The sequence below is a fragment of the Toxotes jaculatrix genome, chromosome 6 (assembly GCF_017976425.1).
Source record: "Toxotes jaculatrix isolate fToxJac2 chromosome 6, fToxJac2.pri, whole genome shotgun sequence".
NCBI lineage: Eukaryota > Metazoa > Chordata > Actinopteri > Toxotidae > Toxotes > Toxotes jaculatrix.
Window position 1 is genome coordinate 19,516,301 of NC_054399.1, and position 27,497 is coordinate 19,543,797.

The 27,497-nt window shown below is 38.5% G+C and overlaps 2 protein-coding genes across 4 annotated transcripts; one reads left to right on the top strand and one right to left on the bottom strand.

Moving 5' to 3' along the window:
* The first annotated feature begins 1,860 nt into the window (after positions 1-1,860).
* mcoln3b (mucolipin TRP cation channel 3b) lies at positions 1,861-10,883 on the top strand. 2 transcript variants are annotated; one of them, XM_041039758.1, is made up of 14 exons: positions 1,861-2,075; positions 2,926-3,140; positions 3,223-3,390; positions 3,786-3,939; positions 4,067-4,142; positions 4,223-4,319; positions 4,722-4,821; positions 4,992-5,104; positions 5,698-5,847; positions 6,012-6,113; positions 6,265-6,387; positions 6,535-6,741; positions 6,946-7,076; positions 7,332-10,883. In XM_041039758.1, the coding sequence occupies exons 2-14, from the start codon at positions 2,928-2,930 to the stop codon at positions 7,369-7,371; spliced, it is 1,674 nt and encodes a 557-aa protein (XP_040895692.1). In that variant the 5' UTR covers positions 1,861-2,075; positions 2,926-2,927; the 3' UTR covers positions 7,372-10,883. The 2 variants fall into 2 exon arrangements, with proteins under 2 accessions (XP_040895692.1, XP_040895691.1); XM_041039757.1 differs by lacking the exon at positions 1,861-2,075 and adding an exon at positions 2,122-2,268.
* Positions 8,646-26,703, bottom strand: LOC121183004 (G-protein-signaling modulator 2-like). 2 transcript variants are annotated; one of them, XM_041039756.1, is made up of 15 exons: positions 26,455-26,703; positions 18,689-18,910; positions 18,285-18,420; positions 17,746-17,885; positions 16,102-16,225; positions 15,715-15,830; positions 14,937-15,092; positions 13,922-14,030; positions 13,499-13,664; positions 13,054-13,157; positions 12,279-12,464; positions 11,327-11,429; positions 10,363-10,548; positions 10,151-10,260; positions 8,646-8,813 (listed from the first exon to the last, which is right to left on the bottom strand). In XM_041039756.1, exons 2-15 carry the CDS (start codon positions 18,907-18,909, stop codon positions 8,646-8,648), a joined length of 2,025 nt encoding a protein of 674 aa, XP_040895690.1. In that variant the 5' UTR covers position 18,910; positions 26,455-26,703. The 2 variants fall into 2 exon arrangements, with proteins under 2 accessions (XP_040895690.1, XP_040895689.1); XM_041039755.1 differs by having other exon boundaries at positions 11,327-11,489.
* Between the last annotated feature and the right edge of the window lie 794 nt (positions 26,704-27,497).

The window sequence follows — 27,497 nt, forward strand, 5'->3', positions numbered from 1 at the left end:
CAGCTTCATTAATGACAGAGAGAAAGTTTAAGAAAACAACATACAGTGTTGTGTTTCTGCAACCAAACCAAACTAGACATTGTTACTGATACACATTTGTGTTTCACTGATTGACTTATACTGATTGACACAAACTTGATTACAATTTCATGCAACTATCAGTGTAATATAAATGTGCAATAATTCAATAATTAGTGTGCAATATTTATTGTGTGCTATAGTCACTCAACTCAACAATCTCCATCTCATGTGTATGTATGTATGTATATACAGCAGCTGTTTTCTTAGTTTAGTCTCTTAGTTATTCTGCTGTTAGAATAGTGTTTATTTAATCTTGTTCTGGTCTCTTACTTATATTTTACTTTTACTTACTGTACTGTACCCCTCCTTTATTAGTCCCCCTGAGGGACTAATAAAGGATTTTCTTATTTTATTTTATTTTATCTTGCACAGGCTACACACACTGGCAATAAAGAGTGCCTCACAGCTGTCAGTTTCAATGCACATGGCGACATCTTGTGGAGGATAAAAGGATTGCCCTGCCATTTTTGCATTGCCTTATAATCACAAGTCAGTCTGAATTTACTTTGTGAAGTCCTCAGGCTGATGTACATTTTACGGTGTACTTCAGTTTATATTAGCTAAGGTTATAACTATTGATATGGAATAGTGGATGAATTATTCAGATACTAAAACTATTCCATTACAAGTAAAAGGTGAGTATTTGAAAATTTTCTTGTTTTTGAATTTATGATACATTTTCTGAAAATGTATTATCACAAATATGTACTTCAAGTGTCAAATGTAAAGTACTTTTGAAGAATGCCCCCTTTCAGTGTTATATTACTTTATTTAATTATTATTTATTTTCATCTTGTTGACCATCTGAGCAAATTAACCATATTCATTTTCCTAATTTCCTAAATTATATATAGTGCAAGAGGAAGTACTCAGATATTTAAGTTCTCAAAATCTTACTTAAATATCAGAAAAATGTACTACAGTATCAAAAGTTAAAGTATTTGTTATGCAGCCTGGCCTCTTCCAAAGTGTTATGTGGACATTGCATTATTTGATTCAGGTGTGAATGTAGAGCTAATATTTACTACATCATGCGCAACAGGGAAATTTAATCTATAAATGCATCGTGTTTTCTAAACTAATCGCATATTTTGGGTTGGAAAAACTCTGTCTGTAACTATAGCTATAAAATAAATCCGGTAAAGTATAAAGCAGTAGTAGTCTAACGTATAATTAAATGGAATCACTCAAGTAAAGTATAAGTACCTCAGAATTATGCGTGTAAATGTATTTAACCTAGTTACTTTCCATCACAGATTATGTCAAATGAACACAATTCGACCTAAAACTCCACAGCTATATCTACAGTACAGGCTAATGGTTAATACCCAGAGTACTACAATACTATATGCCGACATTTTAATTCAGCTAAGTGAGTTAAAGTGACTTACAGACACATTACAGCGTCTCTTTTTGCACGTGACACTCGTTAATTACCGTTAATTTAGCAGACTTAACTAGCTAGGTAGGGATAACAGTATCAACAAACACAGCGGCTAAAAAGCTCTGGGACAGCAAGATTTTTTTGTAACAAGTCAGTTTAGTCGTTGGTGCAGCTATTTGCAGTTAACAATACATTTAATTCTATTGAGAAGTAAAATTTATAGACGAAGAAATCATTTTTACCGGCAAAACTCCTCTCCGTAGTTTTGTTTGGTTGCCAGGAGTTACAGGAGTGAGGTGGTGGTGGTGGTGGGAGGGGTGCATTGATTGACAGCTCGAAGAGCAAATCAGATCCTAGCTGTAAAATGACGTTAGGACATCGTACTTCACCTGAGCCTTTCACAGACAGAGTTTCAGGACTTTACCTGCAACATACCACAGACAGATACACGTACACGTCGGAATTTTTTATTATTTTAGTCACTACCTTCAGTATGAGACAACAATTTTAGCAAATCGTGAATTTTAAATGAAACGAAGATATTTGGACTAAGCGTTCGTGACGCAAGTGGATGCAATTACAGGTTGATTAACCTGTTGGGGGACATTTGGTAAGCAGCATTTTAGCTAATTTTCGTTTCATTTTAAGTTTCATTTTGTTGCCTCTCACTGTTGGCACGGATAGAAAGGCTATACTTTTAAGTCTTACACGACAGTTGATGAATATTTGATAGTTTTCCGCAATGGTGGAAGCAGGTGGGTCTTCGGAACGCGAGCTGCGGTGTATTGTTCAACAGTGTTCAGGTACACCTAATATTCTTCCTGATCCTCGGTCGGTTGCTCAATACTGTACCATTTGTCATGCGGGTAAAGATTAATGAAAGCAAAATATGTATATTGTCCGTCAGTAATTAAAAGTTCATCAAGTGCTTTTACAGTCAAATGAAATCCAACACAGCACTCCTGCAATGTTCAGTTTTTGTTGACACTTTTGGAACTTTTTTGGGGCCATAGTTTGGAGGGTAAGTGTATTGGATTTCAAAATAGCAGGAAGTGTTTCATTTTCTAATCTTGTTCCCTTTATGTTGTTGAATTGCTGGCAAAAATAATAGAAACAGCATTAACAACACAACAACCTCAACAATACTAAGGTCTTAAAGTTTAATCATCATGACAGGAACTGAACACTTTAAAAAGAACAGGTGCATTGTCTTTATGCATTACATTATCTATATGTCTTCCTAAACTCAGAGCCATCCATGCTGAAGTGACTTGTCTATAAAGCTGAATGACTGGTTTGTTTGTCGGTACCTTGCCCACACTTTGTTTTTAAGTCCAAACATGGCAATGTTAAAAAAATGAGCGATACTTTTTCACTTTTTTTTCTCCTCAGATTTCATTGATCTCAACAATGTTGGCATGCCAATTTTCATCCAAAGTCACACATTCCTTTCATTTCAGATATGGAGGAGTCCAGTGACTTGTATAATGTGTATGAAACAAATACCCCCCCTCCCTGGACAGACCACCAAGATCAGTGTCTGGAGGATCTGGAGTGTCTCAGAAGGAAGATCAAATATTACTTTATGAATCCTTGTGAGAAGTATCATGCTCGTGGACGAAAACCATGGAAACTCTTACTGCAGATCATTAAAATTGCCATTATTACCATCCAGGTAGTGGTCTCAGACATGACATGAATAGATGTTTATTGTATTAGTTCACCACCCTGATTACAAATGTCTTCTCCCATGTCAGCTGGTGTCATTTGGGCTCAGTAACCAGATGGTTGTCACATTCAAGGAGGAAAATCTGATGACATTCAAGCACCTTTTCCTGAAAAATTATGTTGACGGAGGCATGGATACGTATGCTGTTTACACACAGGAGGATGTGTATGATCATATCGATTACATCATTGAACAGGTAAATGAATGCTAGCATTTTCCTTTTATTTCTTTCTACCATGAAGGCATGATTTTTATTTGCTTCTTATTTGCTGATTTGTCAATCTCCAAATCTATTTTGGTCATTAGACATGATGCTTTTCCTTTTGCGTTATTGTGAATCATTGTTGGAATTTTATAATTCCACCTGCTTATATGGCCAAAACGTGTCATAAGCTCTCATGACAACCTATGTCTTGTCACGGGATTGGACTTTGTTCTTGACTTTGTTATGATTGCATAAATATGTCATTAACAGTTCAGACACTTCAATCTGCTGCAGCTCAGAAAGTGACCTTCCCACCATGCACAATTCTTGTCAAATTGTCAGCATGCTTGACTGTATTATAACTTATTTTAACTGATAATTTCTAGTATGGACATCTGCACAACATCACAGTGGGCAATCATGAATATGATAAAAATGGTGCTGTCTACACTCCGCTATCACTGTGCCAGGATTTTTACAGAAACGGCACTATCTACCCTGGAGATGAGACCTTTGAAATTGATGCCCAAGTTCAAACTGGTATGCTTGATTATTTGTGATATTTATTATTTGTGGAAAATGAAATACTAAACCAGGTTTAATTAGTTTATTTTGCAAAACATTTGACATTACTGGTTTTCTTTTTGTTATGGCTTGTATCCAACAGAGTGCCTTAAAGTTTATCCGATGTATCACCCGTCATTGTCGGAAGCACTTCCACATTTTCAGTTGCATTTCAAAAGGTTTGTACATAAGATTCAACTATACGACTGTTTCTTAATGAAAAACCTTTGTCAGTTCATGTACCTTCTGTGTCTTCCAGGATGCTCTCCATCAAGATTACATTTGTTCTCAAGGCCATAAACTTACAGACAGTGAGACATCGAGAGCTGCCAGACTGCTACGACTTCACTGTGATCGTATGTTAGTTCATTTGTCTTCATGGCTCAGTAAACCCTTGTGGATCACATCAGACTGTCAGCAGTCACATGGCACATCTGATTATTTTATTTCTGCTTTAACGATGAAAGTGATTCCTTGTGACACTGCACCTATTCACAGCACAGAAAGGAGTTTAAATGACAATGAAGATAAATGAAGTCAGTGTGAATCCTGTGTTTATTTAATGAAGCTGCTTTAATGACACAAATCTTAGCGGTCTAAAAGTAAGAATGTTTTCACACAACGCCTGCTATTTACATAGTTAAATGTTAGCTTAAGGGCCTGGCAAGTGAATGTTTAGCTATCTGTGTTAGCAACACGAATGCAGACGTTTATGAAAACTGTCTGCCCTCCCTCAAAGACAGCTGTCTGTTTAACAGATCACATTCAACAACCAAGCACACAGCGGCAGGATAAAGATCGACCTGGAAAATGATGTCGACATCAATGAATGCAGAGATTGGAAAGTAACAGGAGCATGTAAGTTTAACAACCTGATTTCAGAGCATACAAAGGATTCATCTGTATTCTTGGGATTCATTATGGCTGTTCTAAAAGCCTAAATCTTCTATCTGTGCTGCACATAAAATCTGTTTGAAGATGATCGTTCTCTTCAGATAAGGATTATTTTAATTTCTGTTCTTCCTCAGCTGCTAGAAACGAACACCTGCCTATGTTACTTGACTGCCTCATCATTATAACTTGCATCACCTCCTTCACGCTCTGTACACGCTCAGTGATCAATGGGATTCAGCTGCAGTTTGTGAGTAAACAGTTTCTTTATTATCTAGCTTAGTTTATTTGGTCAGAGCTAAGATAAGTGGAAGAAGTCAATGCAAAATACATTTTGTACCCCCTTTAAAATCCATACTAAAGGATGGAAGTTTCAACTTTTTTAACAGCAGTCATGGGCAAAACATGCTCAGGATAAGTTTTACTTCTTCATGACATTTCTTCACTTAATCTGTCCATTAATGAAAATGTATTTATGGGTACAACAGCAGCTAAGGACATGTTTGTCATGTCATATTAGTATTGGTTTTGAGGTAGATAGCTTCTCTGTATTCCTCTTTTAATATCAAGTTTGACTCTGAAATTCTCAGAGGCTTTAGTGAAGCAAATAGGTTCAGCTAAAGCCTTGACCTTTGTGATAGGGATGTAAGATGCTACCCATTACTTTTTCTATTATTATTTGAGCTCCATTATTGATGTTGTACTTATACCTAGGCCTGCAATTATATTTGTTGTTGCTGATAATTTGTTGGTTTTCACAGTGGCACACACAACAAACCCAATACTGACAATTTCTTCAAAGAGATTTTTAGTACAACCTGTATTTTCTTCTGTTCTTAACAGGAGTACACACTCTACTGCAGTAACCACTGTGATAAAAAAGTCCCACTGTCAGACAAGTTGGAGTTTGTGAATGGCTGGTATATCCTGATCATTTTCAGTGACACATTAACCATCATTGGCTCCATTCTCAAGATAGAGATCCAAAGTAAGGTAATGGGGATTTGATTCATGACTGATGAGACTGATTCATGTTCCAGTCAGTTCATAATGGAAATTGTAATGCCTTTCATTACTTTTAACAGAATATGAGCTGCTGCCTACAGTATGTTCGGCTCATCAGACAAACGTTTTGAATCATCCACTGTTTTTTCTAGGTCCTCACAAGCTATGATGTTTGCAGCATCTTCCTCGGCACAGGCACCATGTTCGTGTGGATTGGGGTCATCCGCTACATGGGCTACTTTGCAAAGTATAATGTAAGACCAGATTATTTATCAAATAATCATCAAATAGCCGTTGAACTTGACTGTTTTCAAAGAGAAAATGTATTCTTTTGTATGGTTTCCAGATACTGGTTTTCAGTGTACATGTTTCAAATCTACTACCATGTTTTGTGGCTATTTTCAGATCCTCATCCTGACACTCAGGGCAGCTTTCCCAAATGTCATCCGTTTCATCTGCTGCGCTGGAATCATCTACCTGAGTTACTGTTTTTGTGGCTGGATCGTCCTTGGCCCGTATCATGAAAAGGCAGGGAGTGTTTACATAATTTTGCAGGATTTAATTGAAGCTAGTTCTGAAAACATTTTAAACTCTAGTTTTGTTCCAATTCAGCAGAAAAATAATAAAAGTAATGACCTTGAACGTTTATCTTTTTTTAACTTTTTTTTTTTTTAGTTCCGGACGTTAAACACAGTGTCAGAGTGTCTGTTTTCTCTGATCAACGGAGACGACATGTTTCCCACCTTTAAGAACATGAAGCAGAAGAACAGCCTGGTGTGGATTTTCAGCAGGGTCTACCTCTATACCTTTGTCTCGCTCTTCATCTACATGATCCTCAGCCTTTTCATTACAATCATCACTGACACCTATGACACCATAAAGGTAAATGTGGCTCAGTATTAGGGGCCCATGTTTATTTTCCTAGTTAGGAATCATGTTGTGTTTCAGAATTTCATCATCATGGAGAGGTTAACAATGTCTCATTTGATTTTTTTTTTTTTTTTTGTTCTAGCAAAATATGCTTAAAACTTTTTAGGCCTCCTTCTAAGAAGTGTTTTGACTGAAACTGTCGATTTCTGACTTTAGCAACAGCAGCAGTGTGGAACTCCAACATCAGAGCTGCAGAAATTCTTGTCAGTGTGTCAAGATCTCCCAGAGTCTGGGGTGTACAAACTCGACAAGAACAAGAGCTGCTTCTTGAATTGTTGCATCAACAGGTAAGATAAATTGTCCACTCCATGTTACTCCTGGGAATGTTAGGAGGCCATTGCTATTATTTTGATAATTGGTGCCGACAAGAGGGATATTATCAGTACTCTTTTACTTTGACTGTGGTAAGGTCAACTGGTTTTGGGCGCCCCTTAATATTAAACAAGTGCAATATGTCAAAGTACTTTTTAATACTCTCTGCAGGCACTAGATATAACATCCTGAATAGAATCTAAGTTGAGCCATTTTTTTTTTCCTTTCAGGTTCAAGAAGCATCAAGAGAGGCTGACCTCAGAGGCCTAGCAGGCCTTTAAGGTACAGATATTGAAAGACTTTATTGTATAAACTAGAACCTAAAAATTAATGTGCACTTTACGCTGTTATATTTAGTGGAAGTCTTTTCAGTGCTGAAAAGACCGGGGTGAAAAGATCCCAAGTGACACAAAGGTTAGAGATAAAGCAATTGAGTCACTTAAGTCTAATCTCTATGATGCACTAATGCGGAGAACACTTTATAAATACACTTATTTATATTGATATGTACCTGGGGAAAAAAAAGATTGACATTGAAATCTGAAATGCTTTTGTTTTTCCAAACCATGTCACTTGGAAGGATCCCAATGTTGTATTCTGAAGATAATCAATCATGGTTAAATAAATAAGTTGTAATGTAAATTCATGAGATTTTATTTCTCCATTGTCAGGAGAAAGTATAAATATAAAAGCTACAATAACTTTTTTCCCCTCTCACTATTAAATCACCTGTAAAATCTTGTTACAAAGAAAAATCCCATTTCACTTCATGACAATAATGCTCCACCCATACACCTTTTAACAATGGAAAATTGACAGTATTTATTAAAAGCAATATCTGGAAGCAGATTCTATAAATGGCTCCACTAGACATTACTGTAGCAATGATGTGAACCTTTATTTCCCCAGAGAAGATACGTCATTTGATCCTCTTTGATGAGTTATTGCTAGAGAGGTCTGAGGTCAATTCAAACCAGGATGTACCACTGCTAAAGCAGAATGGGCTATGCGATGTTCCACTTTGCTTAACTGAAGAACCTCCGAGATAAGTCCATAGTATCTCTTGTCCATCATTGTAAAACAGAAATCCCTTCAGTGTTGCTTATGTCCTTGGATTACAGCACTCTTTGTCCAAGCAAATAATCATCCACAACCCACAGTTTGTATGAGTGACTTGATGCAAGTCTCCAGAGCAGACAGACATCATTGGTACTGAGGTCTCTGATCAAAGCAGTCAGCACCACAAAAAAAGGCAACAACTACCAAGAGACCCTGTGAGTTATCTAAAAACAAGTCCATTATTCTTGAAAACCTAAATTCCCCATGATTTCACAGTCACCAGTTCTGTGTTAAGTTAGACCTTAATTCCCTATAACATCCCTTGTATTCTTGGTAGTTTCACAGGAATGTTGTCAGAACAATCCCAAAAGGCAGGAATCAACGGTCATGGAGCTTACAAAAAAAACGAATTTTTAAGAAGTTAAAAAAAAGCTTGGTTACTTCATCTGGCATCCTGAGATAACATGAGAAATACCTCTGTGGAGTCAGTCTGGTTTGGATTGGGTAACACCATGGGGCGGCAGGACTCGCTGCTCCTCCATCCTGTTGGACTGGGACCGAAGGATGAGACTGAAAAAATCTTCATCTGGAACAGTTGGTCCCTTAGTCGTAGAGGGTGGAGCAGCACACCTCTGGTCATTAAGCCTGGAGCCCTAAAACATTGTAGAGGTAGACAGCACAGTTACATTAGCTGATACCGTTGAGGATACTGTTGAGGCTAGTACAAGTAGCTACGTGTGGATCGCTGTGGGGCTGAAATCATAAGTTGACCGATGGAAAAATAACTGGCAACTATTTTAATAATGGATTAATTGTAACTTATCAGGCACTTGGGGTGTTAAACCGCAATTAGCATTTTTCACTGTTCTGGCATTTTATAGATTAAATGAAAATGAAAATAATCATCAATTGCCGGCTTAGATTACAGACAATTTAAGAAAAGTTATTTCTTGAAAGACAGAAAAAAATCAAGCGCACAATGTGAGGTCTGTTGCTTGAATATTTTGTATTTGAGACATTTAGATTGAAATGATTATGCTTTTTTTGGTTGTAATACAACTGATTTTATTCTGTTAAAAGAATAAAACCTCCATGGGTCAAGCTAAACTATGAAAAATTTGTAGTGAAATTTATACAAATATGGAGCACTGAGCTTCTGCAGCACCTGGCTCTATAAACTGCAGCCACTTGATCTCATGAGATTATCACTGCCCGTGTCGATGTGACACCACAGCAAGTCATGTATTATATTGAGCCAGACGGCAATCACCGATAACTGATTCTGTGCAGGCCTTGTTTATCTGGAACCGGCCGATTGCTTTGTCATCATATACCAGGAACACACTGTTACAGGTAGTGTATTTTGACAGTGATTTCCCTGAAACCACTTAGGACTGAGTCAAAACACACATGCACAAAAAAGTGCTTGGGGTTCAAAAATAAAATAGTGCACCAAGATAGTTGTGGCTGGTGCCTTTGAAATTCTGCCAACTGAATCCTCTAAGAGCCGGATTGTTCCCCTTCAACGTCTTAACAGAGAAGGATTCACAGTAGGTGGACTCATTGCCAAAGAAATGGTTGAAAAGAAAGACGGTAGGACAAAATTGTACAGGTCCGTATTTATCAAGTAATTTTTGTAATACTTCCCGAGAAATTTCAGTGTTAAAAATTGGAGCACTTCCAATTCCAATGAATTTCTAGTGTAACCTCAGGAGTCTTTTAGCCAGTGCACAGTAGGTCATTATCTGTATGGAACGATGTAAAACCTGTCCACAGGGAAGCAAATAATTCAACATGAATGAAGAATGGAGTTTCTAATAATAAATTAACAGTCGATGAATAAATATGTAGCTTTTAATGGATCCTCTCTTCAAATGAAATTCCCCTAAGTAGCAAGAAACTATGCTGTTTTTCATTACAGACCAACAAGCATTACAAAAAAAAAGAGGTCTATATTAATCAAGTAATATACTAGATTTCTTTTTCTTACCTGGCACTTAACTAGCATGTCGAAGAAGACATCATCCCCCTCAGGCTGCTCAGCGCTTGCCTCTATGCGACTGTACAGGGAGGGTGTGTGAGTTGTACTGGAGATGGGGGCTGGGAGGAAATAAAAAAAACAAACAAGCATCAGTTGCAATGTGAAGCAGTGATACTGAGGGAGATGACAAAACTAGTGAATACCTCATATTATTTCATCACCTTGTGTGGGGACTTGATCTGTGCTGGAGGTGGAGGGTGTACGAGGCGGGCTGGAGGTGTTGAGATGTAAGCCAGGAAAATGGCTCAGGCTGACTCGTTGGTCGTCCAGACGACGGGCCTGGGAGCTGGCCAGCAGCTCCAGGAAATGACCAGGATCCTGCAATGGTGTTTCGCACTCCGAAATAGCTAGAAACAAAGACAATTATTATCTGTGGGTGATTTGTAAAAAATATAAATAAAAAATTGAAAATGTGCTGGGAACAGGGAGTTGTGTCTTTTACTCCTCTACCCAGCACTTCATTCTGACCTTGTAGAAGTTAAATACAGGAAAAAGAGATGAGATGTTACTGCTTTGCAGTTTTTCTGTGAAACTTAAAGAAACCCTCTGCCTAAAATCTGCCTTTTGAGTGTCAAAATCAGACCTGAGAGCTGGCTAAAAAAAAAAAAATAAAAAATAAATAAATAAATAGAAACAAAAGCTGTGATAAGGTTGGATTCAAGGCCATTACAGAGGAGCAGAATTGTAACATGTTTTCAGGATGGAGAAAAAAAGTATCAAAAAGGGCCACTGAACCTTGTGGATGAAATTACAAAACTTTTACATTGAACTCTCAAAGCTAGAAGAGATGAGTGATTCTCAAATAAAGATTCTGGGCAGAGTATACCTTTAAGTCCTCTTCACAACATTCAATATATAAAGGACACATTTGTGGACAAGCTGTATTCACACCATAGAGGGGGCAGTGGTGGTATCGTCCCCTTTCTACTGGAAACTGGCCATCCCCCAAGATTCTTAGTACAAGTGACCTGGCTTGTCATTAATGAATTAAGAACATGAAGTAAACTAAGTACAGTCTCTTTTACACCTTTCCACTCATATTTATCCTTGAAAAGGAGGTCAGAAAAATGCACCTCTACATGGATATGGTGTGAACACAGATGAAAACACAAGGGGCTGACTCACATTTCCTTTCAGCTACGGGTGGGGTGGAGGAGGGAGAGGGTTGGGCAGGGAGATGGCTCTTGCCATCCAGTAGAGAGCACCTTTGGTCGTCCATTCTGTTGCCCTGGAAACGAGAGAGGAGGTCGAAAAATCCATCCTCTCCAATAGTATCCCGTGATCCCGGCTATAGAGTTAAATAAATAAATAATAACAGCACCCTGATGAAACATACAGACTTGATAACATTAGAAAAAGGCTTAAGATGATAAAGATAATCAAACTAGCTGACTGGCTTTTAAAGAAGATTATCGAAATATAGAAAAGAAATGGAAAACAGCACGGGCATATTTCAAAATTCTCTTGTTACAGAAGTAAATTTTTGTTACGTGATAAAACAGTAAGTGAATTTGTCCATTGTCATACTATTGAATAAATATGTCACCTTGTACTTGAGGATACCGTGCTGGTCAATTTTCAGACTTTTTAAAAAACATTTTATAGACCAAGATTAATACATGAATCTAAATGCAGTATTAATTGACTAACTAATAATTAAAAAAAATGTTTGTTGCAGACCTAGATTAGATTAATATAAGTTAGTCTATTTTCTTAGCCACTAAATCAAAAATCAAAAAAAACAAAACAGTTCGCTCAGAAGTAAAACCATTTTCATCACCAGTGTGTAGTGAGGAATGCAAAAAAATGTATAAATGGGCATTTTCGTTTGTTAAAAATTAACTACTGATTTTGAAACTGACTTAACTTTCCTCCACATGCACTGGAGGTTGACATTTTTTCGCAACATGTGAGTCAGAAATGATCCCACATTTCCACACCACAGTCATGCTACTCTATGTTTGGGTTGAGGCTGTCATAAGTCACGTTTCACTTGTAACCTTTTCTTGAGGGCGAATCATAGTTGCACATAAGCCTCTTGTGTGTACGCGGGACAATATCCTGTATGTAGAAATACCTTAATAGTCACAGGTCTATCCACCTCTGGAGCTGTGTGCTCAGTGCGGTTTTCTTGTTGGTCTTTAGAAGATGATTTGTTGTTCTTGTGCTTCTGACTTTTCAGCCGTTGGAAGAGGAAGAGCTTAGTGGATGCCTTGATTGTGTTGTTTTTTGAAGAGGCAGGGAATACATTCTCCTCACAGTCCTGTACATTCAAAGTCCATCCAGATTGACAATTTTAATTAAACGTCACTGACAGATTCACATTAGAGGTCGAATGATTTGAAACTCTGGTTGAACAGCTTCTTGAGGTATCATTATTTCACACACCAGAAAGTTATGAATGTCTATGAAAGTATCTGATGGCCTATGTGTTCCTGAAGCCATAGAACATGGCTGATTTAGTTAAGTTTATATTTGCTGCTACAGGCACCAAAATCAGGAGAACTGCACCCCATTTAAATATGGATCACTTTGAATGAGCATCAAGCATTTGGCCCATCCATGGTCAAAAAAAAAAAAAACCATGTCCTTTTCCTCAAAACTAAGAAAATAACTTTTAATGACAAGTGGAGTAGAGCTTATGGACAGTTTTTTATGTGACATGCTGGATTTCTATGTCAAATACAAATTGGAGCAATTTTGAATATGTGTATGCAAAGTAAATAGTTGAACCATTTATTAGACTGCTTTTTTTTGTTTTAATGTGAGCAATTTCATCTGGGATGCAATGCATCAGACTAAAAACATATACAATGTTTCTGCCTCGTGAAGTAATTTTATACAGTACATACTGGATGTGTTGGTGAATCTCCACTTTGATTTTTGTCAGGACTTGGACTCAGTCGCAGGTTTTCTGAACTGCCTGTCGTTCTTGATGGAGTCATCACCGTTGAAACTGAAACAAAGAAAGCAACATCAGTTCAACAATTTATTAATGTTAAAACTGCACTTTCCCAACCACAGTATAACAGTGACTCAACAAAGCATTGCAACAGAGATTTTTTTAGGAGATTGGAAACAAATATTTTCCATTGCACAATATTTTCCATTTCTAAACATGTGCTTAACAAGAACAGTAATAATTAAGATCTTTGTTTAAGGCAAACATGCTGCTAAAAAATGCAGTTACACAGATTCAGAATGGCTTTGAAACTGCAGTAATGGCTTACTGTGATGCATTCCAAAATGGATTTGTTAGTGTCAAATAACAGGCAAATCTGAAGAGTGCAAATTTACCTGGGAGGTTTGGATAACCCTGATAGCTTACTGGCACAGGGGAGTTATTAGTATTTGTGTTGCGGAAGATGTTGGGATGGATGTTGGAGTTGGACTTCAGGCCTACAACCAGTCGTAGGTCTGACAAGTTCATCCTGGCTGTGACCTCACCGCTTTTGTCTCCAGTCTGCACCATTGACAACATCACAGTTAAACAAAGCTTCATTTAAACATATGACTCCAAAACAAAGATTACTGCTACGCGGGATTCTTTTTGCCCCGGCTTTGTAACTTGTATGTCCATAAAAATCCTCAATGCATGCACATATTTAGAAGCTGGAGTATTATTCCCTGCTGTTCACCATACAACCAGTAGATGGGGGTGTGGTCCAATGGCAACTACTGACTGGACTCTGAGGGAGGAGGTAAATGGTAAACAGTTACCTCTTTGGCAATTTCCAGATGTTTCTCTGCAAAGTACATGGCCTGCTCGTGATTCCCCAGGGCGGTGTGGGCATTTCCTAGACTCCAGTATGCTCTTCCTTCACCAACTCTGCAGTGACATAGAGGAAAACAGGCTGAGCAGCTACAGTTGAGATTATGCAAGAATGGGTAGGGCATTTGTCACACTATCACATAGTACAATCACAAAAACCTGAGCTTATGCACATTTCTCAACTACAGCTGGTATTCAGCAGTTCCATGTATGTGTACATTTATATTTCAGAACAGTCTAAATGTATTTCACATACGAATCCCATGTGTTTTACTTACAGGGCAGATATCTGTAGGAATAAACAGACACTTTCAAAACCAATAATCACAGGATTTTAAGAACTCTCCCTCTGTCCCTCCAATTACATCCTGTTTTATACCATTTAATGACAATTTTAAGTCTGTGCAACTTTATACTACGAGAAATCCTGCTTCCTTTTCCTAAGACTAGAAATAGAGAAGCATGCCTACGCTAAAAACAGAGTACTGCCTTGTTAGCAGAGCTGTAGTAAAGGAGAGGCCTACATACACTGACTTCATGGGTAAAGTGGAAAAAAAAAAAAAGTTTAATCAAGTGTTCATGCTGACATACAGGGTGGTCCAAAAGTCTGATACTGCTCATATTATACGTTCATACGCTCATATATTTTACGTGAAAACTGACCTTTTTTTCCTTTTTTTTTTTAAACATAGATGAAAATTTTCTTTTGCAAGTGTTGTCCAATGACAACACCGTGACATCTATGGCTTGTATGTGTTAATGACATTAAATGCTATCATTAGTCTTTCGCTGTGACTTTGTCTGCTGTTCTGTGTCTTTACAGTTCACAGTAGCTTGATGGGTGTTAGCAGTAACCCCACCAAATTCAGCAAAGGGTTAGTTCAGGGGCCACCCACATTCAGCTTCCTGCTCATTATACTTCAAAGGCTAATTTGGCAGGAAAATGGCTTTTATGGCTGATACCTGTCGTTGAGGTCCTGAGCAATGACCAGATGTTTGAGGTGGTAATCAATGGCTCTCTCATAGTCCTGCAGTAGTGTGTAGGTGTTGCCCAGACTGTAACAGGCCTGGGCCTCCACTGCTCTGTCCTTCAAAAGCCTGGCCAGCTGCAGAGTTCTCCTGAGGGCAGAACAGAAGAGGAGGAAGAAGGTCAAGGAATTTCTAGGGTGGGTGCAGGAGAATGATAGTTATCTGATCTTTTCAAAGGAATTAAAGGGGAAAAAAAAGCCACGCCTGTGGTTGTTATAAATGACTGTATTATATTCAAAAGTTTCTGTCTTATTCAAATAACAAAAACAGTATTGGTAACTCTTTATTTTAAGTCTCCCCAATTAGCATTTAAAAGCAGAAAACAAATATTTAATAAATGTTTTGTAAAGCAATGTAATGGAGTCGTACTTATCTATTTTTTTTGTATACTGCTTATTAATGCTTAACAGGGAGCCTTAAAATAAACTATTGCCAGCGAAACTCAGCTGGTGTGACAAATCAAGTTTCCAGTGCAAAATATTTTAATTTAATCTGATTTATCTTCTCTAATTGATTTATGGTTGTATATTCGTTTATCTAATTAAATGTTCTCACCTTTGTCACTCAAGCTTTTACAGTGCAAAGAAGAAAAACTAAAAAAACTAAAAAGCATTTCAGCTTTTTTCGTGTCCAAGCATCATGATCACTTGGAGAGATATCTGCAAGTAACCACTATGAGGAGAGGGAGGCCTTGAGGCTGAGATTTACTCACTTGTAATGACCGGCCGCCACTTCAAACTGGCTGAGGAATATGTGAGCATTGCCAAGGTTACAATGGGCCCTCCTCTCAGCAGACTTATCCCCAAACTCTTTAGCGATGAGTAGCCGCTGCCCAACAGGACAAACAGTAGGTGCACATTACTGTCATTTAGGTCAGGATTAATAGGAAACGTTTTGAGGTCAGGACAGAGAAAACAGCTTTCACAGTCATGACATAAGAAATAATAAAAATGTATATAGATAAAAACTCTCCTCAGCAAATTTGTCCAGCATCATCTAATATTACTGTATGGCTCTCAAAGCTCTAAAATCAATAAAGCCAATGTGAAGCAGGTGCTGTATAGCAGACACTGAAGACAGACTAGACATTGCCACCTACCTTTTCATGTGCAGCTACTGCAGTTTCAAAGTCACCCAGCAGATAATAAGTATTACCAAGGTTTCCATAGGTACGACCCTGGGCTGCCCGATCACCTAACTCCTTCACCAGAGACAGGTTTGCTCTTTTTAAAAAAAAAAAGAGCAAAGATTTTCACAGAGAAAAACAGATTTATTGTTATTATTCATTTTCAGGGTGATTTTCAGGCTATGCAAGAGCCAACAACACCACACTTTTTCTTTTGTTTCCATGAGGTGAACTAACTGTGCTATATACTTTGACAAATTAGTCTAAACTAAAGGTACTCTATGCAAGGATGGAGTTTGTTCAGCTGTTACTTAAGCATGAAAACTGTGTTTGATTTTGGTCTGCTGTCTGAAAACCAGACCAAAAACAGTCACAGCGTCAACTGGGATGTTACCTCCTCTCATATATGACCACCTGTTAGCACATGACTGAAGTTAAATACTTAGGTAATGTGATGACAACTGAACCATCTCCATGGTAACTAAGCAAGTCCAGCCACTAAGACTGTAATATGTGGTTAAAGTCTCCAGCAAATCAAGTAAGATGATGATGAGTGACCCACTTGTCACCTTAGTCACAGACTTATTCCATTATCCAATCAACCAATCATGTAGTAGCTGTGCAATACATAATACATAAAATCATACAGACACAGGTCAGGAGTTTCAATTAATGTTCACATCAAACATCAGAATGGGGAAAAAAATAGGATCTCCGTGACTTTGACCGTGGCGTGATTGTTGGTGCCAGATGGGCTGGTTTGAGTATTTCTGAAACTGCTGATCTCCTGGGATTTTCACGCACAACAGTCCCTAGAGTTTACTAAGAATAGTACCAAAAACATCCAGTGAGCGGGAGTTCTGTGGACGGAAACGCCTTGTTGATGAGAGAGGTCAGAAGAGAATGACCAGCCTGGTTGGAGCTGACAGAAGGGCTCCGGTAACTCAGATAACCACTCTTTATAACTGTGGTGAGCAGAAAAGCATCTCAGGATGGACTACAACAGCAGAGACCACATTGGGTTCCACTTCTGACTCAAAAAACCTGGGCGGATGAAGACTGTGAAAAGGAAGCCTGGTCTGATGAACCTGGATTTCTGCTGAAGCTGCAGATGGTAGGGTTAGGCTCACTTTGGGCTACTTACTACCAATCAATCATCAGTTGAATCTCAGAGCCTATCTCAGTATTGCGTCTGACCACATGTCCATCCACAGCATGATAACTCACCATGCCACAAAGCAAAAGTTGTCTCAAACTATCCGCTAAGTGTACGGTCAATGGTGCTCAAGATCAGGACATTTTTAACAGCTGTATTTCCCTTTTCAAAAATTTTACCGACAGCGTGACCTGAATCAAAAACCTTATGAATATTTATTGCATACCATCCAATCAGCTTATTCACAGTAAAAGTATTTCTGAAGCTTTGCTAACACTCAATTTTAAATTCCTTATTCAAGTATACTTTACCACATGGCTAGTGTGGCGTTCAAACCTATGACTCTAAAGCTGAAGAGCTGTAACTGGCACCATTAGTTCACTTGTATCATTCCTCGTGGCTTTCAAAATAAAACAAAACAACAACAAAGTCTTTAGAAGTAAACAGTGGTATCAACTCACTCGTAGTACTGTGCAGCTTTCCTGAGGGCTATCCTGGCGTCCTCTGGGAAATCTCCTGGCTCTGCTCCAGTCCAGCAGATGCTCTTGCCCTTAGCGTGGTAAACGTTCCCGAAATTATACAGCGCTCGAGCCTGCCCAACCTACAGCACGCACACCAGATTTTCACAGATGGAAACCACAGTGACCACTGTTGTAATTATACACTTTAAAATATACAGACACCAGACCTGCTTGTTTGCATGGGGGCTGGCAAACTATTCTAGATGTTGGTACGCCAAAGTTCAGCAGTCATCGTGCATACCCAAACTGTTCTGCGGCTGCAGAGCATGTTATGTGGTATGACATGAAAACAAATTTGGATTCATTTATTCTAATCAAAGTAAATGGGCCTTTGAGCCACTGACTGAACTTTTATTTACAGAACAGTGAAAAATCATTTATCCTCAGTTTGCTAAGGTAAAACTACTGTAGGGATGTTTTGCCCCATACCTAAATAACTCTATGCTGTAGTTCCTAAATATCACTGAAGTATAACCCACCTTATCATATATGGCTCTTGTGATTTCCAAATGTCTTTGGCAACAAACCACTGCTTCATCATACCGTCCTAAAAGTTTTAATGTGTTCCCAAGGTTTCCACTGGCTTTGGCTTCACCAAGTTCATCTCCAATTGTTCTGGGATTGGAAAGGAGGAAAAAAATAACATTAGGAAATAATTAGACCGGAATATTAGTGGATTACTGAAGTGTATTGGTATGAAAACACAAGAGGCAAGAAAGTAATTTACATCTGCAATGATTAAAAAAGTTTCAGCATTTGTTCAGAGTTTAATTTGAAAATTTTCAGCCTTGGCCTGCATAAAGCTTGTGTGCACCAACACTAAACCAGGTCAACAAAAATCACATCAGCGGGACAGATGGGTATTTTGATTTAAAACATTTACCTGGTAAGTGTGAGGTCATGCCGATGGTACTCAAGGGCTTTATTATAATCCTGTAGGTGAAAGTAGGCATTTCCCAGCTGGCTGTAGATAGCGCTGAGGATTTGAAGGTCCTCTGTTCCAACCTGGATGGCAGACTCAAAGAAAGACACTCCGGCACGATAGTCACCAGTCTTACAGAGCCGCTCACCTTCCAGAGCCAGGTCCAGACATGATGACTCCATCCTGCAGGGAAGTGGGATCTATGTGAGAAGCGACAGTGAACTCTATCTTATGATCTCATGAAATCCTCTAAAGTATTTCTTTTTTATATCAGGAGGATTAAAATTTTGTCTCACTGTTGATTTATGTACCAAAGGCTGAATGTGATCAACACAATCAAAAACAAAAGCTGTGAAAGGGGGATAAAGTAAATCAATAAATGAAAAGAGGAAAAATTTAGGATCGAATGAGCTAAATTCTACCTCCAAATGAATACACCTGGAAGAAGAGCCTATTGTATTTGTTACTCTGTTAAGCAAGTTGCACACACACACAATATGGGTGCCAAAACAACTGGAATACTATTCTACTATAGTATTATACTACTATATAATACTATAGTAGTATAATACTATAGTAGAATAGTATAGTATTATACTACTATATAATGTAAAAGTAGCTACAATTCCCATGGCCATTGGACACAGCCACAACTCACAATGTTATAAAAAAGCAGCAAACCCTCTCATTTGAAAAGCATAATTTTAAGCAATAATCTACTCATCTCAGAAACGTAATGACCCAAACTTAAAAACATGCACACAGTGGTATTATTCTAGATCAGAAAACACTGCAAACAGAAGAACACAGGGGCATTTTCTGTCTTGGATTAAGCCAATAAACCTGACAAATCACCTGAATACATAATTATACAACCTGCCCTCAAGCCTCAATGCAGAGATCCTTTCTCATAACTGTAAAATTCACATACAACAGACAGAGAAACAGCAAATGTCAGGTGGAGAGAAGTTTGGACCCTGTGAAAAAACTATAAATCCAAATTGGGACGGAGCATTTCCTGTCTGTTGCGAGCACGCAGGCCTGAAAACTCCCAAATTTACCCTCGAATGAAAGTATGTGCCTTACACTTAACCATGAACACAAAGTAAACTCAGATGTGTTTCTGGCGCAGACTACCATTTTCTAACCTCCACACCCTTTCCTATGAAATAAGATCATCCCTTTCTGTGAGCTTCAAACCACCAGTCATGAAAAAAAAAAAAAGACGAGTGGAACCATGAGTTTACATCATAAGATTGTAAAACAAATCCAGTCATGCATGGTTGCACAGGATTCACATCTGCAGAACTGTGAATAAGGATAACCACCGTTCACTTCATTTGTAGGACGTAGTTTTAAGTTTAAAGATAAAATTTTAATAACTGAATGTTATTAAAGCTTAGTCAGCTGTAGTCCAGCTGACTGAGCTTTAATTTGGACGAACACTCTACTTCTCTGTATTCAGACTTAAAGAGGTTGTGTTTACAGTTCAAGTTCTAGTCTTTCAAATGTAAAGAAATGAAAAAAGCTAACTAGGTTTTTTAGATATAATCTGAATTGTGTCATGATTTTAGTTAAGATCTTATGAAAACAAACATGTATTTTCATTTGACAGGTTTATGACTTGAGGTTTGTAGGGGTTAGCATCTAGCCTCCAGTGGGTTGTGAGAGTACATCTTCTAAGCCTTCCCAGACTTTTGAGCCCACCCTCAGAGGACAGATTTCTCTCAGACAGTCAGTGCTTCCTCCCAGTCTGTCTCCTGACCCAACCAAAAAACTCTACCAATTGATTTAGGCAACCACTGGTTAAGGGATAGGGTTAATGTCTGCCCCTCCCAGACAATGACACACACAATGTTGTATTGACAGAACTACTGTCTGTGATCCATGTCATGCATTACTGATGAAAGTGGATTCATATAAATCACATATTACAAAATAAATAAATCAATCATGAAAAAAAAAAAGAATTTACAACTTACAAAATTTATAAGCTTTCTTGTCTCCATTCACCAGTAAACACACCTTGGTAGCAAGGAAAAAAGTATGAGACCTACTTTCAACAGTAAAAAAAAACAAAAAAAAAAAAACATAAATAAATAAATAAATAAATAAATAAAGAAGCAGAGGCTTCAGAAACGTGGATTAAAAAAAAAAAGAACAACATAATTAATGCATGTTATAAAGCCTAGGAATGGATTGGTCTGAATCTGCCACAACTCTTAAGCCATTTAAAGATTAAAATAAAGAGTTTCCTGTGTCGAGATTAACAAGCTTCCACACACCTAAGCAGATAATTTATTACCTCGAGTTAATGTGAAGAAGTGACATACTAATGCACAGGCTCACCTGTTACCTCTCCCGATTCTGACGCACTCAAGACAGTCTGACACAACGGACATTTCAAGCTTCTCGATGCAGAGCAGCTCTTTCAGCTTAACATCCTGTACCTTCTCTTCCTTCACGTGGACACACATAACGCACACAGCCACTGTGTCGCGATCTCATAAAACACAGAAAACACAGCTCCCTCGGATCTGCTGCCTTCTCTCCAGTGCTCTGCTAACTTGTGGTAACAGCAAAACAAAGGATTTAATCCGCTCAGCGTTCACGTCGACCTTAGCAGTCTGGGGCCGGGGTGAGAGACCTTTTGTTTAGGTGAAGATTAGATCAACACCAGGTTGTTATCATGCAGAAATGAACAAAGAGAGAATGGTCAGCTACGTTGCCATGTTTAGCTGACTACCATATTTCTCTATCACTTAGCCACTGGTAACCTGCATTTCTAAGCCACCTGATGGTGTGTGTCACTTCCAATTAGGCTAGACCTCAATGGTAATTATAGCCACTTTAAGTGGCTCCAGTGAACTCTAAGGCTATTTGCTCAACACTCCATGAAATAATCACTCAGCAGCAGGCAGCCTAGATGGGTAGAAATTCCTCCTGTTCAAAATAATTATTCCTCAAAAATAATGTACCTGTATGAGATGGGTTATTCATTCTTGGATTTCCATAATTCTCAATAATTACTTGGGGCAAATCCCACAGGGACAACATAATGATGTATTAGAGCAAGAAATCCAGAAATAAATCCACACCACACAACACCACAATCCGTCCTCCAAAGCTTATAGCAACTCAGCTGCAGCCAATCCAGAGAAATCCACTTGTCTGAATTAAGCAAGAAGTCTTGTCAATGTGCCCTCTAGGGGAAGAAATGTTGCCTGAGGACTGCTACGGGCCATGTGACATTTAAGCTGCCACTTCAATTAATTGACCAAAAGCCAGGTCAGCTGTTAGCCTCAGTGAACATGGAAGTGTTTTAAACTAGTTAAAACGAGATAATCACTCACACAATTTATAAATGCAAGCAGCTACTCAAAGAGCAGAGTCACAAGTGGGCACCAAAAACATACATCTTCCTGCTAGCTCTCAGAAGAAAAGATATTGCTGTTAGTGCTTAAAACTGGACCAGCAGGTGTCTGGTTATCAGATTTTGTCTGTTCTCCATGTCTGTATGCAGAGAATGTAATTCGTTCAGAGGAAAATATGCCAATGGTAAACATGACTTGACAGGGCTTGTATGTAATACCTAAACTACAAGGTGATGCAATATATGTCAACTCTACCCCACAGGACTTTCTATAAACATACACCTGGTATTTCTATGTCACCAATTATAAACTAGGAGAAAAATAAAAGGAAGGTTTCACAACGTGATGGTATTAGGCAATATAACTTTCACAAAAACCTTTACCGGTACAGGTATCATAATTTTTAATATAAACATCAGAAAAGGATACCATCACATTGTGGTTGAAGATGTGTGTCAGTGTGTAAAACATGACAACACAGCCTGCAATCAGGCGCTTATTCTCTCAATTCTTTCAGTTGTGCCATGAAATATTTACACTGTGGTTAGTGAGGACCTCCTGTAGTCTACGCAGCATCATTCATGTGTTAGCCAATGAAGTGTCATGTTACTGCCACAGAAAAACTTAGAGAAGACGCCGTTGTTACTTAATCTCACATCTAAATTAAGACACATATCTGTAGATATACCAATAAGTACTAAGCAAGTACAGAAATATTCTTGGATGCTTTTCAGGAACTCAAATTTAAATATATTGATATAATACTGAATGATATTTCAACATATGACTATGCCTGATATTTTCCAAGAAATTAACAATATCACAAACATATACCTCTGTAATAATAAAGAATAATTAAATAAATTCCATATTAGGGCTGCACCTGACAGTTATTTCTATCATCCTTATTAATCTGCTGATTATTTTCTCAATTGTTCCAATTATTCATAAATAGTAAAAATAGATAAATAAATAAAACCCACTGGAATATGGTCTGGGAAAAAGTCCATTGCAATTTTCCTAAAGGCCAAGATGGCAAATTCACACGGCCTGTTTTGTCCAACCAGCAGTCCACAGAGGACCAAGAAAACAAGACACAAGACAATCACATTTGAGTAGCTGTGCCCACAAGGTTTTGGACATTTTGGCTTAAACAACAAATTTGTTTCAGCTCTTATATGTATCAAATATTCAGGGGAAAATCCACATTCAAAGTCCAAGAGTCCAGTTTAAGCTCTATGCTTTTACCACAATATAAGATGCCAAACAATACAACAAATATGTATAACACTCAGCTTTATTTTGAAAGTCATATCATGATCAGAAAGTAGAAAACAAAACTATACTTAACCTTTATGCTACACCTTAAACATCCAGCACTGTAAACATACAGCCTACCTCTGGCGGACATGAAGTAAATGCTCCCTGTCCCGTGCACAGCGCAGAGAAACGCTGCCATACATGACAGTCAGCTCAGCAGTCCTAACCAACACAGCCAGAGGAAGAACATGATGGATCCCTGTCAACTGTCAAGCTACAGGGAAAACAAACATTTAAAAAGAAGGAATCCACACAGTAACACGTGCCAAGTTCTTGTGGAGGGACACTGAACACTGCCATGGATGGATTCCATCAAACAATGTCTGAATTCAGCCTCCACGCTATCTCTGTCCCACCTCTTATCTTGAAACTGGAGCTGGGACGCAAGAGTAAACACTCACCGACACCCATTGTCATGTGTTCAGCATATTCTGATTCATTAGTGAAAACAAACACAGTCAGTCAAGTAGGTTTGAGAGGATGCAGATGGGAACGCACTTGAATAAGCATTGCTCTGCAGATTAATTATTTCAACTGCTGCTCAAGTTGCTATAAATTTTGTAAAACCTGTCACCTCTAGCGCAAAAATGATTAATTAGTCATCTGACTGAAATTTTTTTTTTTTTTTTTAAATTTCAAAAAACATATCTCAGGTCCTGTTTTGTAGCGTTTTGTGTGACTGTCGCATGACTGTCGAATGCACACCGTGTGACATGCATTCTCAAGTATGTGACATATTTTAAGATGCCATTTCATTTCATGTTTCTAAATGTTAAATGAATAAATAAAAAACTAGACTAAATGACAATAGATTATTCCAGAAAACCATTAGTTGCAGCCCTCGTCAGTTCCTGTTTGTTCAGTGCAATACTGGCACTTTTCCTGATGATCCTTTAAGATGTGATAAGTAATTTTAACAGCAGATAAGTGCAATATGCAGAACATAGTACTAGCTAGTACTAGGCAAGATATTAACTTGATGTGTGACATTTTTGCTGGAAGCAGACTGTGGCTCATCACCAACAGTGCTTAGATACACTGCTGCATAGCAGAGGACTGTGAGCCAGGAAACCCCACATTAGTTTCACCGGCTTGTACCTTAAAACAATGCAGGAAGGCTTCGAGCTGTCTGAGCCCAAATTCCCACGACTGTATCAAAACAGAAACCTAAGATTCAACCGCCTGAGCAACATTTTATCCACTTGGTGAACATTTGCCCACTGTGAGCTTTCAGTTTTGATCTCTTCTGCACATAGCAATGCACTGAGCTGCTGTGGACTTGTCTGCCTCTCTGCTGGTTTGAATTGGTCTATCCTCCTGTGATCTCACTCATTGACTAAGTGTTTTGTCAGCTTAAAAACTCCAGCTGACTGAATGATGTTTTTCTGATTGCATCACCCCCCCTCCAAAAAAACAAAAACAAAAAATAAAAACAACAACAAAAAGAAACACAAGGCTGCAGCTGTTTCTGAGGCAGGGACCACATTGTCTGGGAACAATCGTATGATGTTCAAAGTCAGTCAGTCATTTAGATCAGACTGCATCTTCACAATGTTCACTTCCTCGAGAAAGCAGCACTGAACAAACTTTTAACTCAGTTCAGTTCATTTTTCACTACCTCTAACCATGCAGCTTCACAAACAGCTTATCAAGAACTGAGATAAGTTAAAGAGAAAGTGCAACCAAATACTTGCTCCTTCACTTCTGATTTTATATTCAGAAATCCAAACTGGTGTAAATTTAATGTAAATATCTGTTAGAAGCTCTGCCCCCCCCCCCCCACCAAACACAACGAGCTGGCACAGCACTGTTGAGCGATGTGCCAATTTACAGTTTAATAACAATCACCTTGCAACATTACTGTTACTTTACTTCTTGTGTACTTTAGTAGAAGGAAGGTTACGTGTGTGGAAACTACATGTAAAAATGTTTCACAAGACAAGTATAAAACACGTCTTTGGAAGCTCTTTGCTCTGAGTTATTTAGTCACACACGCTCATGATAAAAGGCCCAATGTGGCATCCCAAACCATAAGAATTTCTATATGAATACACCCAACCAATCCCTCTCCAATTAAGAAATGCTCTCTAAAGTGATAACCATCTTCTCTTTTGAAGAAAGCTCATAAGAAACCATCATTAGAGACTTAAGCCTAACCCTAACCCTGCTTGGGAAAAGAGCCTCACAAGCAAATTTAAATGGAAAACGGAGCTGCACTATGATAACTGTGGGCTACTCTGTAATTATTGTCTTTCTAAACTAGTGGAGTGTGCCTCATCAAGAAGTGAAAGCAGCATCACCAGTCTGAACCTTCACCTAACAATGTAAAAGTGCTGCGAAGCTACACATTTAGTGCAATAAATGGGAGCACATGTAAGACCTGAAATCAGGATTACCGGGTGGTTTAGGGCCAAAAGAATCCTAATCCAAAAATAAGCATGTGTTTCCAGCATTTGGTTTGTAGCACATATCTGGAACAAAGTCCCATAAAACTGGAAACCTGCTCCAATTCGCAGTTCCTTTAAATCAGAGCTTGAGACTCTTCTATTTGCCACTGCGTTTCAACAAGTTAAACATATTATTTGTTTACTTTACTCATCTAGTTTATTTTACAGTTTTTTTAGTTTGTTTTACGCGTGTGTAAGATACTATTTTCAGGTTTCTTTTAGAGGAAAATAGAGAAGCTCCAAGTTACGTTTTTACATCCAGTCAGTTATTTTCAGTCAGACCCTTTCATGACACATCCTTGGTGTCTGGGAAATTATGAGCTCGAAATTTGGAAATGAGTCAGTTTAGTGGGAACATGCCATCACATGTCTGCCGTCTGACTTGAAAGACAAATAACGAAGTGGGGAGACGTTTCAGTGCGTTGACATAAAGGTGAACCCAACACGGATGTTGACTTTGTAGCTGCAAACGAAATAAGGCTTCTAGGAAGTGAGTAAAAAATACGCCAGCCAAAAGTTAAGAAGTGACCGAGCGGCACAGAAAGCGGAAAGACGCCAAAACATTTCAGGTAATTATTTCACCTACCTCAAACCGAAGTACGCGAATCCAACACAGACATGGCCTCAGCTTCAGAAAATAGGTTCATCTACTCAAAGTCTTCTGAACTTAACTTTTCTGCAGGTTGTTTACAGTTTACTAACTATCCCCTCGTCCTTCTGGAGGAGGATGTCCCCGCTGTCTCGGCTTGTAGAAGCCACTCCTCGGCCTGAAAATCTGACTCCAATTAGGAATCAACTGTTGCTGCCTTCAAGTGCCGTCGGAAATATCCGCATCGCTACTTAAACTCGAATGATCGACCAAATTGGAAGTTGGAAATTACAGTCCTTAAATGTGGGCGTTTAGTGGGCGGAGGAAAATTGAAGGTCCTCATTAAAGGATTTAAGTTCATGTTTTGTACAACCGTCAACATTCAGCAAGTCTTGACGTGGAAGTGGCATTTTAAGATCTCTCCTGCCCCCTGCCGGATGTAGTGGCTCTGTGCTTCTCCATTACTAAAATCCACACTTTAGTACCCCTAATGTAAACAAATGCTCCGTTTTCTAATAAATAACACCATAAAAAGGAAGGCTGTTAAAGAGTTAGAAGCTAGTTGAATTAATTTCCTAGGGGGGTCAGGGGCAAAGATTTGTTTTTGGGCCCCACTGACCCCAAGTAGGCTACACACAGCTGTTTCAATATTTTCCCAGGCATCCAGAAACCAGTACTTCACCCTTTTAGTTGACTGGCAGAAAATTAATAGGCAACAATCTTAATAATTGTTTAATGATTACTTGTTACTAGTAACTAAAGCTGTTAAAGTATGAAGTAGCTCAAAATAAGATTATGCAACTTACAAGTACCTCAAAATGTACTTGTAAATTTCCACCACTGGGAATGCAAATGGCCTTCAGAGCAGCGTAACAGCAGGGCTGCTGCCTCTTCCACTTCATTACAGGTTATTTTAGACTTTTTCACTCATCTTCCGAACCATCTGTCCTCTTCGTTCAAAATGTGTACTCTGCTGTCCTCAAAGGAGTTTCCACCGTTCTTTAAATGAAGACAGACTGCTGCATCTTCACCTGTGGGGT